Source organism: Mobula birostris, chromosome 5 (genome assembly GCF_030028105.1).
Source record: "Mobula birostris isolate sMobBir1 chromosome 5, sMobBir1.hap1, whole genome shotgun sequence".
In the NCBI taxonomy this organism is placed as follows: Eukaryota; Metazoa; Chordata; class Chondrichthyes; order Myliobatiformes; family Myliobatidae; genus Mobula; species Mobula birostris.
The window spans coordinates 113,269,917-113,290,779 of record NC_092374.1 but is presented as its reverse complement, the minus strand read 5'-3'; the positions used below and the strand labels follow the sequence as shown (position 1 = coordinate 113,290,779).

General features: G+C 40.7%; 1 protein-coding gene across 1 annotated transcript in view; it reads left to right on the top strand.

The window, feature by feature from the left end:
* The first annotated feature begins 6,664 nt into the window (after positions 1-6,664).
* Positions 6,665-20,863, top strand: part of LOC140198398 (lactase/phlorizin hydrolase-like) — a 107,916-nt gene continuing 93,717 nt past the window's right edge. Inside the window, exons 1-2 of the mRNA XM_072259490.1 lie at positions 6,665-7,312; positions 20,019-20,075. Of these exons, the coding sequence (XP_072115591.1) occupies positions 6,665-7,312; positions 20,019-20,075 (705 nt within the window). The remainder of the gene's footprint in view (positions 7,313-20,018; positions 20,076-20,863) is intronic.

Sequence of the window (20,863 nt, the reverse complement as noted above, 5' to 3'; positions counted from 1 at the left end):
ACCAATTTTCCCAATCCAGTCCTTCTAAATCCTTTCGCATCTCCTCAAAGTTAGCCTTTCTCCAATCAAAAATCTCAACCCTGGGTCCAGTCTTATCCTTCTCCATAATTATATTGAAACTAATAGCATTGTGATCACTGGACCCGAAGTGCTCCTCAACACAAACCTCCGTCACCTGACCTATCTCATTCCCTAACAGGAGATCCAACACTGCCCCTTCTCTAGTTAGTACCTCTATGTATTGCTGCAAAAAACTACCTTGCACACATTTTACAAACTCCGAACCATCCAGCCTTTCCTGGATCCTTTGCCTTTATGACTTCCTGGATAAGCAGTCTACATGGAATCTTGCCACCGAGGACCTCCTCAGTTGGTCAGGGTCGACCATGGTTAATGGGTTCTAGGTGTTTGTGATACACAAACCAGTGCAGTATGGTATGGAGCGCAAGGTGTTGTCCGTGCCGTAGGCTTTGCCTCTCCACGTAGCTGATGAATCCAAAGAAGTGGCAGAGACCAATACAGTTTTGCACCAGCTTTGTCACGAGAATTGCCTGTCGGCATTGAACTCAGCAATGGGGACCCCAGCTTTGTCACTAGAATTGCCTGACAGCGTTGAACAAAGCATTGGGGACCCCAGCTCTGATTTTTTTTCCTGGGGGATTGCTCCCAAAGCCTTTCTCAAGAGTCGGTATAGCCGCAAGTCAACGGAGGTTTGAGATCCTTCTAGAACACTGCCAACCATGGCTGACAAGCCCCATCTGCCTGAAGATACAGTACTGCTTTTAAGATGTCAGTAACCTGCCTTTGCCCCTTCTCCTGTTAACTGAAACTGTCCCACCAGGCTTAGCTACGCTGTACATGAAGGTCAGGAGCTGGACTTGGTTGTCAGATACCATTTGAGACACATGCCGTTGGTAACTTTTTAAAAAAGGAGGGAGAGAGAAACCGGGGAATTATAGACCGGTTAGCCTAACGTCGGTGGTGGGGAAACTGCTGGAGTCAGTTATTAAGGATGTGATAACAGCACATTTGGAAAGCGGTGAAATGATCGGACAAAGTCAGCATGGATTTGTGAAAGGAAAATCATGTCTGACGAATCTCATAGAATTTTTTGAGGATGTAACTAGTAGAGTGGATAGGGGAGAACCAGTGGATGTGGTATATTTGGACTTTCAGAAGGCTTTTGACAAGGTCCCACACAGGAGATTAGAGTGCAAACTTAAAGCACACGGTATTGGGGGTAAGGTATTGGTGTGGGTGGAGAGTTGGTTAGCAGACAGGAAGCAAAGAGTGGGAATAAACGGGACCTTTTCAGAATGGCAGGCGGTGACTAGTGGGGTACCGCAAGGCTCAGTGCTGGGACCCCAGTTGTTTACAATATATATTAATGACTTGGATGAGGGAATTAAATGCAGCATCTCCAAGTTTGTGGATGACACGTAGCTGGGTGGCAGTGTTAGCTGTGAGGAGGATGCTAAGAGGATGCAGGGTGACTTGGATAGGTTGGGTGAGTGGGCAAATTCATGGCAGATGCAATTTAATGTGGATAAATGTGAAGTTATCCACTTTGGTGGCAAAAATAGGAAAACAGATTATTATCTGAATGGTGGCCGATTAGGAAAAAGGGAGGTGCAGCGAGACCTGGGTGTCATTATACACCAGTCATTGAAAGTGGGCATGCAGGTACAGCAGGCGGTGAAAAATGTGAATGGTATGCTGGCATTTATAGCGAGAGGATTCGAGTACAGGAGCAGGGAGGTACTACTGCAGTTGTACAAGGCCTTGGTGAGACCACACCTGGAGTATTGTGTGCAGTTTTGGTCCCCTAATCTGAGGAAAGACATCCTTGCCATAGAGGGAGTACAAAGAAGGTTCACCAGATTGATCCCTGGGATGGCAGGACTTTCATATGAAGAAAGACTGGATGAACTGGGCTTGTACTCATTGGAATTTAGAAGATTGAGGGGGGATCTGATTGAAACGTATAAGATCCTAAAGGGATTGGACAGGCTAGATGCAGGAAGATTGTTCCTGATGTTGGGGAAGTCCAGAACGAGGGGCCACAGTTTGAGGATAGAGGAGAAGCCTTTTAGGACCAAGATTAGGAAAAACTTCTTCACACAGAGAGTAGTGAATCTGTGGAATTCTCTGCCACAGGAAACAGTTGAGGCCAGTTCATTGGCTATATTTAAGAGGGAGTTAGATATGGCCCTTGTGGCTACGGGGGTCAGGGGGTGTGGAGGGAAGGCTGGGGCGGGGTTCTGAGTTGGGTGATCAGCCATGATCATAATAAATGGCAGTGCAGGCTCAAAGGGCTGAATGGCCTACTCCTGCACCTATTTTCTATGTTTCTATTTAATGGGTACTGGGACCCTATCCCCACTACCTCCACCCTGGCTACAACAACCTTAAGAAACCAATCCTGTCACATACAGTACTAAAACTCATATACCATATCCATCACTCTACCATGTTCTCCTTGAACAACCTTTACATTTCTGCTGTGCATTTTTCTTAGAACATCTGGACCCATGCCCTTGACTAATACCATTGTAATTACCTCTCCCTCCCACAATTAAATACTTACTTATACCATCTGCTGCCATCCCTGTCCATGGCTATGCTAAAGGCCAGAGAGATGTGGTAACCATCTCTGATGAAATGTTAACCCATTTAGAGATCTGGCACCTGATCAGGTTAACTACTTAGTATTAGATCCAGTCTTCTCTAGTGGGCCTGTGCGCATACTGTATCAGGAATTCTCCATGGACACACCTAACATCTGATCATTTTGCACTAAGGAGGTGCCAATCAACATTAGGGAAGTTGAAGTAACCTTTAACAATAACCCTGTTATTTTTGCGCCTTTCCAGAATATCCACTCTTCAATGTCCTTGTTGCTATTGGGAGGCCTATAGAACATTCCCAATCGAATGATTGCTCCCTTCGTTTTTCTGACATACTTATACTGTGACTCAGTAGACAAAGTCCTCCCTTTCTGCAGCTGTTGATACTATCCTTGATTAGCATTATCATTTACCAACCCCCCCACTCCCCATACATCTCTTTTACCTCCTTCCTTGTGCCCCTCTAAACCACAGAAACACCTAGGGAACAGAGGTGCCACTGTTATTAAGACTTTACCATCAAGAATGCTTATTGTGCCATTCCACATACAACTTTAGAAAGTTTAATCACCTAGCTGTACTTCAACTTCCAGAAACTAAAGATCACAGTGGCAGTGTTGAGGACCAAAGGAGGTGGAAGAATGCTTCCAGGACTGCTTTGAGTCAGTCTGGAGAATATTCAGGGATTCATCTTTTAAGTCTGAATGAATACTCCACAATTGTCACTGACTTCATCAAGACCTGTGTGGGTAAGTACGAGCCGCTGAGAACATACTGGTCATGCCCAAATCAACCAGCTGATCTGTATTCTGCTGAGGGCTAGATCTGTGGCCAGGTATGACTTACAGAAGACTATTTTAAGGGCAAGAAACAATTCCGATTGAGGTTGGAGGTGAAATTAGATGCACATCAGCTCTGGCTTGCAAGCCAATACTTCCTACAAAGAGAAATTTAACATCTTAAATGGGTGTGATGGCTTCACTCCCATACGAGTTCAATGCATAAAAGGAGCTATGCATGCTTTGAAAGGGAAAATAAAACTAGACCAGTGTGAATCTCAACAGCATCTGGTGACCGTGTGATCTGCCTCGAAGGCCAACATCACAATACCTTTCAAGAGTGTTGACCTTGCAAGGTGTGAAGTCCCGATGGTGGACCTGGTAGTGCACTGAAAATCTGTGCCAACCAACTGTTCAAGGACGTTTTCAATCTTTTACTACCACAATCAGTTTCCCACCTGCTTCAAAAGAGCAACAATCATACCAGTGCCCAAACAGAGCAGGGTGAGCTGCTTCAATGACTCTCACCCAGTAACACTCATATCTACTGTGATGAAATGCTTTGAGAGGTTGGTCATGGCGAGAATCAGTTCTTGTCTAAGCAAAGACCTGGATCCTATGCAATTTGCCTATCGACACAATGGGTCTAAGTGGATGCAATCTCACTGGCTCTCCACTTAGCCTTGGAGCACCTGGATAGTAGCAATACCCATGTCAGGCTGCTGTTTTTGACCACAACTCAGCATTCAATACCATCAAACCCTCAGTTCTAATTAACAAGCTCCAGAACCTCGTCATCTACATTCCTCTGCAACTGGATCTTTGATTTCCTGCTGGACACCACAGTCTGTTCGGTTTGGAAATAACATTTCCTCATTGGAACATCAATACTTGCACGCCTCAAGGTTGCATGCTTAGCCCACTGCACTACTCTATTCACACCCACAATTGTACAGCTAAGGACGGTTCAAACATCATCTATAAATCTGTCGACAACACAACTATTGTTGGCAGAATTTCAGATGATGACGAGGAGGCGTACAGTAGTGAGATAGATCAGCTGGTTGAGTGTGACTCAATGTCAGTAAGGCCATGGAGTTGATTGTGGATTTCAGGAAAGGGAATCTGAGGGATCAGCAGTGCAAATGGTGAGAAGTTTCATACTCCTGTGTGTCAACATCTCTGAAGATCTTTCCTGGGTCCAACACATTGATGCAGTTACAAAAAGGCATGGCAATATTTCATTAGGAGTTTGAGGAGACTTGATAGTCACCAAGGACTCTCGCAAGTTTCTACAGATGTACTGTGGAGAACATTCCAACTGGTCTTGTCACCATTTATGGAGGGGCCACTGCACAGGATTGGAAAAAGCTGCAGGAAGTTGTAAACTCAGCCAGCCTCATCAAGCTTTCTCTTTTTTTTAACCCTTGCTGGCACATGGTACAGGCAGTAATATATCCTGCATTTTAGCTTCCTTCCTAACTGCCTACATTTGCTCTTCTGGACCTCACCCCTTTTTCTGGTGATGTCATTGATACCAGTAAGTACCATAACTTCTGGCTACTCCTTCCCCTAAGAATGCTGTGGACTGGATCCAATACCTTTCTGACCGTGGCATTTGGGAGGTAACATACCATCCAAGAGTCTTGTTCACATCCACAGAATCTCCTGTCTGTTCCCCTAAACCTACCACTCTCTTTTCCCTCCTTCCTCTCTGAGCCACAGAGCCCGACTTTAGCCAGGTTACATTTTTAGACTGCAAGCCAAACAATTGATTTAGACAACATTTTACAGAATTTCAGCATAAGGTATCATACTTACGAAAGGATAAGAATATTTTCAATGTTTTCAAAATTTGGTATTATTAACATGGACAGTGCAACAAAGCAATTAATAAAACACATTAGAAAATTTATCCTACATTAAGTCCATATTTTACATAACCATTAATACTTTTCAGTTTTGTTGGTTACTAAGAAAAGTAAATTGCTGTAAACTGATGGTTGATTCATATAGTGATATATCACTCTTTAGTGGTTTATACCATCTTGGGAATGGGTTACCAGCACAAACTGACCAAAGTGTAGAAGTTAACTTTACATCAGATCTCTAGGTTTACATCACTTAAGCCTTTGAACTTCATTCTCATTACACATTTAGATGGTGTGCCATAAGTAAACCATTTAAAAACAACATGAAAATGCAGTTAATCCTATCATTCCACAGAATTATGTACTTACTTAATTTGGTAATATTCTGACATTTAGTAATGTTTGCACTACCAGTCACTGTTACTCTTAAGGTAGTCTGTTTGTTTTTCACCAGCTTCCTACCTGATTTGTCAATGTTTCCACTAAATTTCTACCACGGTAAATCTGTAATGCCACTGCTCATCTGAGTCCAAACACTTCAGTGAACAAAGGTGCTGTTTGACTATCAGCTGTGTGGTGACCCTTGTACTTGGGCAGGTACACACTCTTATGGGTTCAATGAGGAGGGAGGACAGCAAGAATATTGGGACTGTCCTGAATATCGGCACGACTTTAAATGATCAAGCCTAACATAATTTTATCTGCAATCTCCTGTTTGGATTGAGCTTAACTATTCTCCACTACCCAGCTTGTTTGTAAAACTACAGCAATATACACACATTTGTGCAAGTGTTAAAGATCTTAAATTTTTATGGTTAGAATTTAGAGCCAAATCTGGACCTTCCATGGTCACATTTAAGAATTATTCTTTTGTATCTCACCATAAAAACATTTACCATGTCTCAAGGGTGTTTGATGTAGCTGGATTTAAGCATAGCACATGGACCGCATATTTATAAAAGTTCCATATTTTATCCCCTATACTGGCAAACTTAATTGATATCAAAATACAAGAAGGATGAAGGAGAAGGTAGTCACATTTGATGCCTTTTATCATTGGAGTAATCTAAACTGGAAAACTGATTGGTTTAGACACAATATCACATTTCATCTGTGCATCCAATCGAACTACTTCATTTAAATAAATGGCTATTAAATCACTTAAAAAGCTCTAAGAAAGAATTGTGAAGCATTGGAGACGATAAGGTCTAGCTGAAAGGCACCAGTGGAATTCATTATAATTCCTAAATTTAGCTTTTGCTGTTAAAATTTTGGCCATAATTTTATCATAAGCGGAGCCGTTCAAGAGGGTGGTGCTTAACTGCAATTAAGTAATTAGAGCTAATATATAAAGTCCTGGACTTGCTCTTTACACTAGATCTATAAAATGGAGCTACAGACCACGGTTGTTGTCATCTTAGTTTTCATAAGTTTGACTAGTGCAGAAATAAAATTACCACCGGATTTTATGGTAATTGGTGGCCCTTTAACAAATACTCTGATGAATACTTTGGCAAAAGATGAAGACGAGCACCAGATAATTGACATCGATGTGGAAGGCACAGACTCTATTTGCCTGGACCCTCTGCCAAGCTACGTGAAAGATCACTTTAAAACTCAACAACGAAAAGGACTTTCCCATTACAAAGTAATGCTTCCTTGGGCTGGTATTCTGTCCGAAGACATTGATAAGAAGGTGGATCATAAGCAAGTGAAGTGCTATTCAAATTTCCTAAATGAATTAATAATTGCAAATCTCAAGCCTATAATGGTTCTGAACATCAGCAACATCCCTCAACATCTGACCACAAAGTATGGCAACTGGGAGAATGAAGCACTTATTGAATCCTTTGCAAACTATGCACGATTTGCTTTCGTAACATTTGGAGAAAAAGTTAAAACCTGGATAATATTCAATGATCCTTCAAAGATAATATACCAACACAAAAAACTAAACACAGAACCTTCAGCAATCAGGAATATAATGCTTGCCCATAAAAAGGCGTACAAAATTTATCACAATGAAGTGGCGCCTGTAGGTAAGTCTTTGTAACAATATAAATTGCAAAAGTATCAGCATAAATAAGATGTTCGAATTCAATGCTGGTTCTCAAATCTACAATGAATGATCAATATACAAAAATGATTTTTTTGTGTTGAAGTTAAATATCAAGGAGAATGTAGGTGCTGCAGGAGTGCAAAGAGTATGGGTGAAACAGATAAAGTTGAGCCAAGTGATATCCTTATCCACATTTATCTGCTTTGTGAAATACTACTTGTTAAATTCTTAACCTTTATTATGCAAACATAAGATAATAAAAACCATCTTTTAATCAAAGTCTAAAGTCAACAAATGAAGTGTATGCTTTGAAACTTCAACTATCTCTAATTCCTTTTATGGACCTGAGGTGACATAGTTTGGCTGTACAGTTGATGAAGGATACACTAACCAATCTAAATAATTCCTAATTTATTTAATTTCCCTCGAGTTTTGTCATTTAATTTGTTAGTTAGTAGGACAGTTCCATGTTCTGCATGGCCTAATCCTGCTAGCACCTCTTGTGGTCCTATATCACTGCCCAACTTCATGTATCAGGTATTCAATTTCACATAGACAGGATTTCTTTTGCTCATGAGGTATTTGTAGATCACATATAGAGACTTATATAGATTGCTTAACATTTTGGATTTGTTTAATATTTTATTTGTTTCACAAGGTACAAAATGTGCAACTAGTGTAAAACAATTCCAAAGATTTGAATATTTTAGTGACACTAATGATCAAATTATGATGCATAAAATCATAAATTAAAATCATAAAATACGATGCAAGTTATGATTTTGAGGTTTCCATTTACTTGGAGGGAAAAAGGGGGTAAAAGGATACATGGAAGAGGAGAAGGTTTATAAAGTTAAATTGAATAGGCAAAGTTGTGGAAATGTAAAAGCAAGTAGTGACAATCAGCAGTGTTTGCTAGACAGGACCAATGGGGTTTGTGGACTAGTGGAAAAGTAGAAAAAGAAAAAAATGGTAATGGAAGTTTGAATTCAACACACTTCATCTGCAATTTTGTATGCATTCATAATGACATTGATAAATTGATTACTGAAATACAAATAATTGTCTAATAAGCATTGTATAAGTTAAATTTTCAAAGTAAACATACACCAATGGAGAACAACCGTGCAAACTAAATAAGGACAATAAAAGTGTTTTTAAAATAAAATGTGACCCAAAATAACAGAACTAGAATATAAAAATAAACTTGCAAAGAATATGAAAAGTGATTACTTAATCATCTACAAGTATTAAAACACTAATGTGTTGTAGAAGAGATGGCTACAGAAATATCTTCCATAATTTTCTATTTTTTTAAATAATCTCAGGATATTGGAAGATACCAAAATTAAACTGAAGTTATTGACACATGATGGAAGTACAGGCCAAACATAAGTTACTGGTAAAATGCTGGAATCTGTTAACAAGCAAGGCACTTAACAAGTATAATACAAGGCAAACTGGTATCAGTTTTGAAAGGTAATTGATAAATCCAAGAACTTGATACTCTATCTAGAAAGGTGGAGCAAAAGATTTAGCTGACGTGTATCTGGTTGTTCAAAAAGCATGCAAAAGAACTTACTGTGAATAATATTTTATCATAGATAATAGATTGGTTAATAGAGAAAAGACAATTAAGGAGAATGGTCATTTTGAAATTATTTGGTTTTACTAGGGTTCATTGAAATGTTAAGTGCTCATATTGCACTTACAACAAGGAAATAGCCCAAAGTGTAAAGTAACCAAGTTTACTTTCCTACTAAACTCTGATTTATTAATGTCTAATTATGATGCCTGTAATTGTAGTTCTTTGCCATTCATAAGTTAGCAATTGATTCTGGAGCTTGCAACATTCTTCACTGTCCCTCATATCACTAAATACATCTTTTTTAAAAATCTCAGCCTTGAACTTACATACTGAGCCATGACATTTTGTAGTTTTTTGGAGTAAAGGATTGAAAATATGCTCTGAGTGGGAGGATTTTTCCACATCTTGAGCTGAAACGGAATTATGGCAGATATAAGCTCCTCAGCTTGTCAATTCCACAGATCGGATAAATAGCTTCACATAATCGACTTAATGAACTCTCTGAATTTTATATACTTTAAGATCACTTCTCATCCATTGGAAGTCCAGAAAGGTAATCTATCAAGTATTTTTGATAGAAATCAAATCTTCATAAAATGGGGTAGGCCATTCAGAACGGAGTTGAGGAAAAACTTTTTCACCCAGAGAGTGGTGGATATTTGGAATGCTCTGCCCCAAAAGGCTGTGGAGGCCAAGTCTCTGGATGCTTTCAAGAAAGAGATGGATAGAGCTCTTAAAGATAGCGGAATCAAAGGTTATGGGGATAAGGCAGGAACTGGATACTGATAGTGGATGATCAGCCATGATCACAGTAAATGGAGGTGCTGGTTCAAAGGGCTGAATGGCCTACTCCTGCACCTATTGTCTATTGTCTAAAATATTCCAAATGTAGTCTTACTAAAATCTAATTGCTCAAGTTCAAGTTTATTGTAATTCAACTGTACACGTACACAGCCAAACGAAACAGCATTCCCCTGGGACCTAGGTGCAAAACACAGTACACATATCATATACAGCAAACAAAATAATATTAACACAATAATGTTAACAGATGATAAAAAACAAGTTGACATGAAGTACACATACAACATATACAATTTAACATATAGACGTCCAGTCCCTATACATCTCCATCCCCTTTCCGCTCTTTTCCAGACAACAGACCCAACCTGTTCCCCTCCACCACCACTCTCCTCCATCTGGCAGGTCTGGTCCTGACTAAGTACTCCTTCAGCCTCTCTCACTTCCGTCAAACTAGATGTACAGCCATGGGCACTCACATGGGTCCTGGCTATGCCTGGTGTTTTGTTGGCTATGCGGAACAGTCTATGTTCCAATTTGAGTATCACTCCCCAACTTCATTGCGGCTGCTTCCTGCACCCATGCTGTGCTCATCGACTTTGCTTCCAACTTCCACCCAATTTATCAACTAAAATTTTCAAAATCCATTCCAACCAAATCAACATAGAAAAGTACAGGCTTTAAAAAAATCACAGCAAAATGTTTTAGAATTAAGTGTTAGATTATGCAGTTTACAATCACTAATGTTCTAACCAATGTCCAAGAAAACTATGGAATGAAAAGATAAACGTAATGAGAAGACATTGTCAGTGCCTCAATGCAAACATTCCAGTATTTCAATACAGACCTGTCAGTTAGGTTCAAAATAATTACAATGATGCTCAGATCAAACAGAGCTAAGTTGCTATCCTTCAACTATTTCACATTTTAAACTAAATAATTGAATTCAGTTTTTGAAAAATAAGAATGACATATTTTGTTTGCTGGGGATTTGAAACAGTGGGTTCAATTGTAAGGCTACCCTATACCATTTATCACCAATACCCTATACCAGACGGGAGATCGGGAAAGAAGCTGGCAATAGGACCTGGACGGGTTAAATCAGTTAAAAACAAACGTAAATTACGAAACACCACAGATGCTGGAAATCTAATTGCGGAAAATGAGAAGCAGATTAACAGCCTTCCACTGCAACAAGTGATAAAAATGCACTCAGTGGCTACTTTATTAGGTACCCAATGAAGTGGCTACTTAGTGTATATTGACCTGAAATATTGAAGCTTCTTCTGTCTCCACACCAGCATTTGAGCTATTAAATATTTACTTTCTATTAAATTTATTGTAAAAGCATAAATAAATCAGGTGGTAAATTCATGGTATAATTTCTAGCATTGTGTCCTTAATCAAAAGTTAGTAACTCTGCTTTAAAAATCCTTGATCCAGATTTGATAGAAATTGCTACACGTTGAAATAGAAGTCATTATAAAATTCTTTCCTCCTTTCCACCCAACAGGAGGAAGATTGTCTCTTGTTTTGAATATTAATGACGTGATTTCTACAGGCGTTATATTCCAGCAAGTTATCAAAACAGTAAGCTTTTGGGTTTTTAAGTTTGGTACCTTAATTGTTTATCTGTCAAAAAAAAGTAACAGCACTATTCAATTATCAGCGATTCTGTTCCTGACAAATGCCAGTGAAATTATACTGTTAAGATTGGTGCGACTTTAAGATCTCCGTTGAAGGAATGTACAATACATATCAGTTATTGCACAATGTAATTCAAATGATGGAAGTGTAAGACAAATGGAATTAAGCAATAACAGGTTGTATCCATCTTTCATCAATGAACAAAATGTTATGTCATTTTTCACAAATGAAATGGTACTCAATATACCAGCAGGAAGGACTTTAACAAATTAACTTTAATTCAAAAAGTCTGTATGTCTGAATCAAACTTTCATCAGAAACCAGCATTAAAGAGGACTTCCCTTAATAGAACTTTTGAGATGTCATCACTGTTCTAATGTCACTTGAAACACAGATAATTCCCCAGAAGACAGTAAAATAAATTACCAATATAAGTTGGTTTGTGTGTTGGTTGAGGAACAAACATTGGTCAAGTCACAGGGAAACTGTCATTCTCTCCTCTGAATTGAACCCCAGGGTTCTTTGATGTCTACAGGAGAGGGAGGACAGCACCTTGTCTTCTCTGAAAGGAGACACTCTGGAACTACATTCTACTCATAGGTAAAAAGAGGAAAATACTTGGGTAGGATAGTGTAGAGGGCAGTTTGCTCGGGAGAGCACGCGCAGAGTCGCCAGTTACCGGCGCCATCTTGATCATCATCATCCTACTCATTTAGGATTTAAACTCAAACAGTGAGAATGCCATCCTCCCCCAACCTGAATACCTGTCCTTCTATAGATAAAGCAACATGTGACTGATAACCAGGGTTACAAGAGACTGCAGGTGCTGGAATCGAGCAATCAACAACATGGTGGAGGAACTCAGCAAATCAAGCAGCATCTGAGAAGGCAAAAGGATAGTTGACGTTTCTGGTTGAAACGCTGTGGTCCCGATGCCTCCACAGACAATGCCTGTCCTGCTGAGTTCCTCCAGCTGTTCATTTTTTGCTGCGACTCCTAAATTATCTGCAAGTCTGCAGTGTTCCTGACTGAGCTACATGGAGGAGGAACCTGTTGTAACCGGTCCCAAGGATTTCTTCCCCACAATAAATAAACAGCTCGTCTTTTTTTTCAGCATCTCTCCTCAGCAGTGGTAAGAGACAGTTCATTTTCCAATCATTGTGCCTGGGCATGAGCTGGGCATGTATAATTACTTGTTAAATGCTCACTGGCTCAATCCCAGAGTGAACGATATCGACTCCGGGAGAGAGGGTGCAGTGGGAGTTTCTAAGGGGGTGATAAAGATAAAGGGGCAGTGGAGCTATGCTTGGTAGCAAGGGGGCATCGGAGAGATTACAGGCTTAATTTAACCAATGCATTATTTATTAGATGCATTTGATCCTTAGTGCTTCATAACTGATCACATAACCACCTCATCTCTTGCTAGCCCACCGTTCCCTCAGACTTTGCTTGAAACAAACTATAGTTGTTGAAAAGCGAAATGTCACTCCTGTATTTGACGTCATGAGAAATCTGGACTGAGGAAATCGTGTTATTTCTGGGCCTGGCCCACACTTTACTACCATTCACTACTGTGATAAAGTGTTAGCTAATAGAATTCCCATACTCTAATCATGCAGAGACACAATTCCTGTGAATCAGGATATGGCAGTCAGTGTGGTAAAGTTCAGAGTCTGTCCCATCAAATGGTCTTAACCATATTTCTCAAACCCACGGCCCAACCGAGATAATGCTGCCCTGACCTTAAATGCATTCCATTTTATGAAGGGATGTGATATGTTAATGCATCTTTTGTTAATGGAATATGCACAGAGATCATTGCCATTGTGTAAACTCGTTCTAAAAACACTTGAAAAATTTGGGCTTCTTCAACTCGTGGTTAAATGATATTTGCACATTAGAAAGTTAAATGTAAGAGGAAACTGTGTAGTTAATCGCACAAACCTTAACACCTTTGATCTACAGTTGATTCATGGACTCCAAGTCTATAGTTTCCTGAAAGCAGCAAAAGAAAGAGGTGGAAGGGTAAAGACGGTGCTTGGAATGCTTGTCTTTTTCCACTGGGGCATTGAGTTCAAGAGTCAGGAAACATAGAAACATAGAAAATAGGTGCAGGAGTAGGCCATTCGGCCCTTCGAGCCTGCACTGCCATTTATTATGATCATGGCTGATCATCCAACTCAGAACCCTGCACCAGCCTTCCCTCCATACCCCCTGATCCCCGTAGCCACAAGGGCCATATCTAACTCCCTCTTAAATATAGCCAATGAACTGGCCTCAACTGTTTCCTGTGGCAGAGAATTCCACAGATTCACCACTCTCTGTGTGAAGAAGTTTTTCCTAATCGCGGTCCTAAAAGGCTTCCCCTTTATCCTCAAACTGTGACCCCTCGTTCTGACTTCCCCAACATCGGGAACAATCTTCCTGCATCTAGCCTGTCCAATCCCTTTAGGATCTTATACGTTTCAATCAGATCCCCCCTCAATCTTCTAAATTCCAACGAGTACAAGCCCAGTTCATCCAGTCTTTCTTCATATGAAAGTCCTGCCATCCCAGGAATCAATCTGGTGAACCTTCTTTGTACTCCCTCTATGGCAAGGATATCTTTCCTCAGATTAGGGGACCAAAACTGCACACAATACTCCAGGTGTGGTCTCACCAAGGCCTTGTACAACTGCAGTAGTACCTCCCTGCTCCTGTACTCGAAACCTCTCGCTATAAATGCCAGCATACCATTTGCCTTTTTCACCGCCTGCTGTACCTGCATGCCCACTTTCAATGACTGGTGTATAATGACACCCAGGTCTCGTTGCACCTCCCCTTTTCCTAATCGGCCACCATTCAGATAATAATCTGTTTTCCTATTTTTGCCACCAAAGTGGATAACTTCACATTTATCCACATTAAATTGCATCTGCCATGAATTTGCCCACTCACTCAACCTATCCAAGTCACCCTGCATCCTCTTAGCATCCTCCTCACAGCTAACACTGCCGCCCAGCTCTGTGTCATCCGCAAACTTGGAGATGCTGCATTTAATTCCCTCATCCAAGTCATTAATATATATTGTAAACAACTGGGGTCCCAGCACTGAGCCTTGCGGTACCCCACTAGTCACTGACTGCCATTCTGAAAAGGTTCCGTTTATTCCCACTCTTTGCTTCCTGTCTGCTAACCAATTCTCTATCCACATCAATACCTTACCCCCAATACCGTGTGCTTTAAGTTTGCACACTAACCTCCTGTGTGGGACCTTGTCAAAAGCCTTTTGAAAATCCAAATATACCACATCCACTGGTTCTCCCCTATCCACTCTACTAGTTACATCCTCAAAAAATTCTATGAGATTCGTCAGACATGATTTTCCTTTCACAAATCCATGCTGACTTTGTCCGATGATTTCACTGCTTTCCAAATGTGCTGTTATCACATCTTTGATAACTGACTCCAGCAGTTTCCCCACCACCAACGTTAGGCTAACCCGTCTATAATTCCCCGGTTTCTCTCTCCCTCCTTTTTTAAAAAGTGGGGTTACATTAGCCACCCTCCAATCCTCAGGAACTAGTCCAGAATCTAACGAGTTTTGAAAAATTATCACTAATGCATCCACTATTTCTTGGGCTACTTCCTTAAGCACTCTGGGATGCAGACCATCTGGCCCTGGGGATTTATCTGCCTTTAATCCCTTCAATTTACCCAACACCACTTCCCTACTAACATGTATTTCGCTCAGTTCCTCCATCTCACTGGACCCTCTGTCCCCTACTATTTCTGGAAGATTATTTATGTCCTCCTTAGTGAAGAGAGAACCAAAGTAATTATTCAATTGGTCTGCCATGTCCTTGCTCCCCATAATCAATTCACCTGTTTCTGTCTGTAGGGGACCTACATTTGTCTTTACCAGTCTTTTCCTTTTTACATATCTATAAAAGCTTTTACAGTCAGTTTTTATGTTCCCTGCCAGTTTTCTCTCATAATCTTTTTTCCCCTTCCTAATTAAGCCCTTTGCCCTCCTCTGCTGAACTCTGAATTTCTCCCAGTCCTCAGGTGAGCCACTTTTTCTGGCTAATTTGTATGCTTCTTCTTTGGAATTGATGCTATCCCTAATTTCTCTTGTCAGCCACGGGTGCACTACCTTCCTTGATTTATTCTTTTGCCAAACTGGGATGAACAATTGTTGTAGTTCATCCATGCAATCCTTAAATGCTTGCCATTGCATATCCACCGTCAATCCTTTAAGTGTCATTTGCCAGTCTATCTTAGCTAATTCACGTCTCATACCTTCAAAGTTACCCCTCTTTAAGTTCAGAATCTCTGTTTCTGAATTAACTATGTCACTCTCCATCTTAATGAAGAATTCCACCACATTATGGTCACTCTTACCCAAGGGGCCTCTCACGACAAGATTACTAATTAACCCTTCCTCATTGCTCAAAACCCAGTCTAGAATAGCCTGCTCTCTAGTTGGTTCCTCAACATGTTGGTTCAAAAAACCATCCCGCATACATTCCAAGAAATCCTCTTCCTCAGCACCTTTACCAATTTGGTTCACCCAATCTACATGTAGATTGAAGTCACCCATTATAACTGCTGTTCCTTTATTGCACACATTTCTAATTTCCTGTTTAATACCATCTCCAACCTCACTACTACTGTTAGGTGGCCTGTACACAACTCCCACCAGCGTTTTCTGCCCCTTAGTGTTACGCAGCTCTACCCATATCGATTCCACATCTTCCCGGCTTATGTCCTTCCACTCTATTGCGTTAATCTCTTCTTTAACCAGCAACGCCACCCCACCTCCTTTTCTTTCATGTCTATCCCTCCTGAATATTGAATATCCCTGAACGTTGAGCTCCCATCCTTGGTCACCCTGGAGCCATGTCTCTGTGATCCCAACTATATCATAAGCATTAATAACAATCTGCACTTTCAATTCATCCACCTTGTTACAAATGCTCCTTGCATTGACACACAAAGCCTTCAGGCGCTCTTTTACAACTCTCTTAGCCCTTATACAATTATGTTGAAAAGTGGCCCTTTTTGATGCTTGCCCTGGATTTGTCGGCCTGCCACTTTTACTTTTCACCTTACTACTTTTTGCTTCTACCCTCATTTTACACCCCTCTGTCTCTCTGCACTGGTTCCCATCCCCCTGTTGTGAACTAACCTCCTCTCGCCTAGCCTCTTTAATTTGATTCCCACCCCCTAACCATTCTAGTTTAAAGTCACCTCAGTAGCCCTCGCTAATCTCCCTGCCAGGAAACATGTAACAGCTGTATAAAACTCTGGTTAGCCCACACTTTGAATATTGTATGCAGCTCAGGGCATCCCATAGCAGGAATGATCTGGAGGCCTTGGAATTAATGCAAAACAGGTTTACCTGGACACTGCCTGGATTAGTGGGCATGAGAGGTTGGACAAACCTGTACTATTCCCTCTGGAGTGGTGTAGGCTGACGGAAGACCTGATAGAAGTTGAACTTGAATTGACTTTATTACTTACATCCTTCACACACATGAGGAGTAAAAATCTTTATGTTACATCTCCGTCTGAATGTGCAATTTATAGTAATTTGTAATAAATAGTATGTACAACAGGGTAGTCAATATAACGTACAAAATACGGTTGTGTCAGCATGAATTAATCAGTCTGATGGCCTGGTGGAAGAAGCTGTCCCATAGACTGTTGGTCCTGGCTTTTATGCTGCAGTACTGTTTCCCAGATGGTAGCAGCTGGAACAGTTTGTGGTTGGGGTGGCTCAGGTCCCCAATGATCCTTTAGGCCCTTTTTACACACCTGTCTTTGTAAATGTCCTGAATAGTGGGAAATTCACATCTACAGATGCACTGGGCTGAAGTTTATAAAGTTATGATAGATAAACAGGGAAGAACGTGAGCCTTTTTCTCAGGATGAAAATGCCAAATACTAGATGTGAGAGAGGGTAAGTTTAAAGGAGATGCACAATATACGTTTTTAACTCAGAGAGTGGTAGATGCCAGGGGTGATAGTGGAAGCTGGTACAATAGTGACGTGAGGTGCCAATTCCTGGGCTGTTCTTGGTAAACCTGATCACTGTACCATGAGTACTGGCTTAAGTACCTGTTGAAAGTTGAACACCCCACTCACTGGAGAATGACACTGATGGAGTTAAGGAGAGTAAGTAGATTATGGATAGAGGAACAGAAGGCTGCCACCGATTGTGCTGAATTTTACAGCAGCTCCACTTGGAGCTGTTAGCATTCAACTGCTCAAATTGAATTCAACCCTGGTCCTCCTGGTACATACCACAGCACATAAATAAAGCACTGTGAGGTTCAGCCACTGATCTGCTCATGGTCCAGCAGCAGGACCTGGTCTTGCTGGGACTTCTCTGTACAGCACTGGGGAGTACTGCCACACACTTCTGTACCAGGTTAGCCCTGATAAAGATCTGAGACCAGATTACTTCAAAGGGGAGTGTAGGAAGAAGAATAACAACTAAAACAGAAAAACATTTTCAGCTTCAACCAACTCCATCATGGGCACCAGCCCTCCTGCCATTGGCGTCATCTTCAAAAGGCAATGCCTCAAAAAGGCGGCATCCATCACTAAGGCCCCTCATCAGCCAGGACATGCCCTCTTCTCATTGCTACCATCAGGGAGGAGGTACAGGAGCCTGAAGAGTCACGTTCATTGCTTTAGGAACAGCTTCTTCCCATCTACCATCAGACTTCTCAAGGGTCCATGAATCCATGAACACTATTATAAACTTATGACAGATAGTTCTACCGAAGGGCCTCAGCCCAAAACATCGACTGCACTCTTTTCCATGTATGCTGCCTGGTCTGCTGAGTTCCTCCAGCATTTTGTGTGTGTTACTCGGATTTTCAGCTTCTGCAGATTTTCTCTTGTTTGTCCATGAACACTACTCTTCATTTACACTATTTATTTTCATTGTAGCTCAGTAACTAATCCTCCTTATGTCTTGTCCTATTCTGCTGTCACAAAACAATGCATTTCAGTGATAACATGCCTGTTTCTGAATTTCTAGTAAGTCTTTTACATGAATTATATTTTAACTACCAACTTTTTAAACTGAAATGTTTAATTATATATTACTGGTTTTGATTTTAATAAGTCTTAAGTATCTCTATCAGAAACTATTAAAATCAGAAGCAGTTTTTACTGCTCAACCTGTAGCACTGCAGCTGTCAAACACCGTTCCAGCAGTTTAGAGAGCATGATGTCCATGTGCAGCTGCCCAGGGCCCAGGTGCTGACCTGGACCTCACCATTAGTGCAGAAAGCCAGCAAGGTAGGCTACCTGGCCCAAGCAAATGTGGATGTGCATGGGCAGGTGATGGTTTTGGATAAGCGAGCCTGGTCAGAACAATCAGTCTTCGCATTGACAGAAGCTGATAACAATGGTCTGGAACCAGCATGTGAGGAGCTTTAACTGTGCACTGATTTGTTTCTGTGCAGTAAGTTCTACACAATGTTAGCTGTTTGTGTTACATAAGTCAGTTACTAAGTAAATTAAGAAATAAAACAATATTCAAGAACTTTTAAAAATTGCCATTTTGTTTTAGAGTTTCAAGCAACTCACACAATATGCTGGAGAAACTCAGCAGATCAGGCAGCATCTGAACAGTCAGCGTTTCGAGCCGAGGCCCCTCTTGTCCTAAAAATGCTGCCTGGCCTCCTGAGTTCCTCCAGCATTTTGTGTGTGTTGCTTTAGATTTCCAGCGTCTGTGTTTAAGATTATTCTTAAGAAGTTCTCTGATGCTCACTAACAGCCAAAACTTCAACTGTAATTCATTTCATCTGTTCAGCTTCCTGAGCAGAATCTAATTCCAGTCAGGTTTATGTTAAACATACACAAGAGATTGTAGAAACCCAATGTGCACCAAGCATGTGCTTACACTGGAGATGGCAGAGAGAAAGTCATCAAGCTGATTCCTCAGGTGAAGGGGTTGACAGAGGAGAGGCTAAGGAAAGGAAAGGGGTATACTCAGAAGAGTGAATGGTGATCAAATTCCCCCACTCTGAAAGCAACTGACTTGATCGTTGCTAAGATTTTTTAAATTTTATTTATTGAGATGTTGTTTCCCCTAACACAAGTACTTAGAATGTTCTTGGGCACAGATTCAAATAAGGGATCACTGATTTCAGAGAGCGGTGATAAGGAAAACCTTCTTTATGAGATTGTAAATCTTCTAAGAGAACTGCAGAGAATATATTCAAAACAGGGACTGACAGATATTTCAACTACAAGGATGTGGGGAAAGAGCAGAAAATGGTGCTGCGGCTGAAGCTGGATTGACCATGATCTTACAGCACAGCTCGTATATAATTTTCACATGAAAATTTCATATTCCTTTGATCTGATTTGTGTGATTTCGGACAAATTACCCCGAGTAACATCCGAATAGTAGAAGCTTCTGCATCAAAAGAGGGTGTTGTTGATCAGGGAAGTCAGTATCAGAATCTAACTAATGATACAAGCTGTTCCACTAATTGGTCTTTGCTGAATTTAATATGTCACTGCACATTATATGTTCAGGGGGCTTGAGCAAAGTTTTTGAGAAGCTGCAGAAAATATTAGAAGTTGATTTTTTGAAATTTGATAAATTTCCTCTTATAAAATAGTTCCATGTTTTTACAGGGAATGGCAGACTTGATTGCTCTCACGGTACCATATGATTGTGAACCAAATCAGAAGGTAAGTAAAATATTATAATGACACTAAGTCTTAAGTGTTAATCATATATGAACATAGAGTGGCACTCAACCTCCAGGATAAACCTCAGCTGGTTTTATTGATAAGAATGTATGTATGTATATCTTCATGTACCTGAATGGGATTACCAAGAACATACAGCGTGCTACAGGAACAGTCTCTTTCGTCCATGACCTTATACTGAGCCAATTAAACTGCTAACTAATCTCCTCTGCCTACACAACGTCCATCTCCTTCCACTCTCTGCACATTCATGAGCCTCTTTAACACTTCTATTGTATTTATCGCTGCCACGATCCTGACACTGCATTGCAGACACACACCACTCTCTGTATAAAGAAAAACCTGCCCCACACATCTCCTGTGACCTTGCCCCTTTCACCTTAAATACATGCCCTATAACATTTTGACCTCGGGAGAAAGATACCACCTGTCCACTCTCCCTATGCTGCTCAGCATCTTATCCATCAGGTCTCCCCCTCCCAGCCTCCAACTTGCTCCAGAGAAAATAAGTTAGTAAGCAAAGATAGAAAAAAGATAGTTCTGATAACACAGAATGTTAACACCATTTCTCTCATTGTATGTTTGTGGAAGGCACATAGTAAATCGCACCTAAACAGAATAGGACAATTTTGACTGAAAGAAATTTGCTTTAAGTTTTTTTTCCCCTCAGAATGTTGTTCTCCCCTTTGATGGTTGGTTAAATATGTGGGACAGGCCAATCCACTACCAGTGGCAGTGATAGTAAGCATTGCTGGTCCACCACGTAG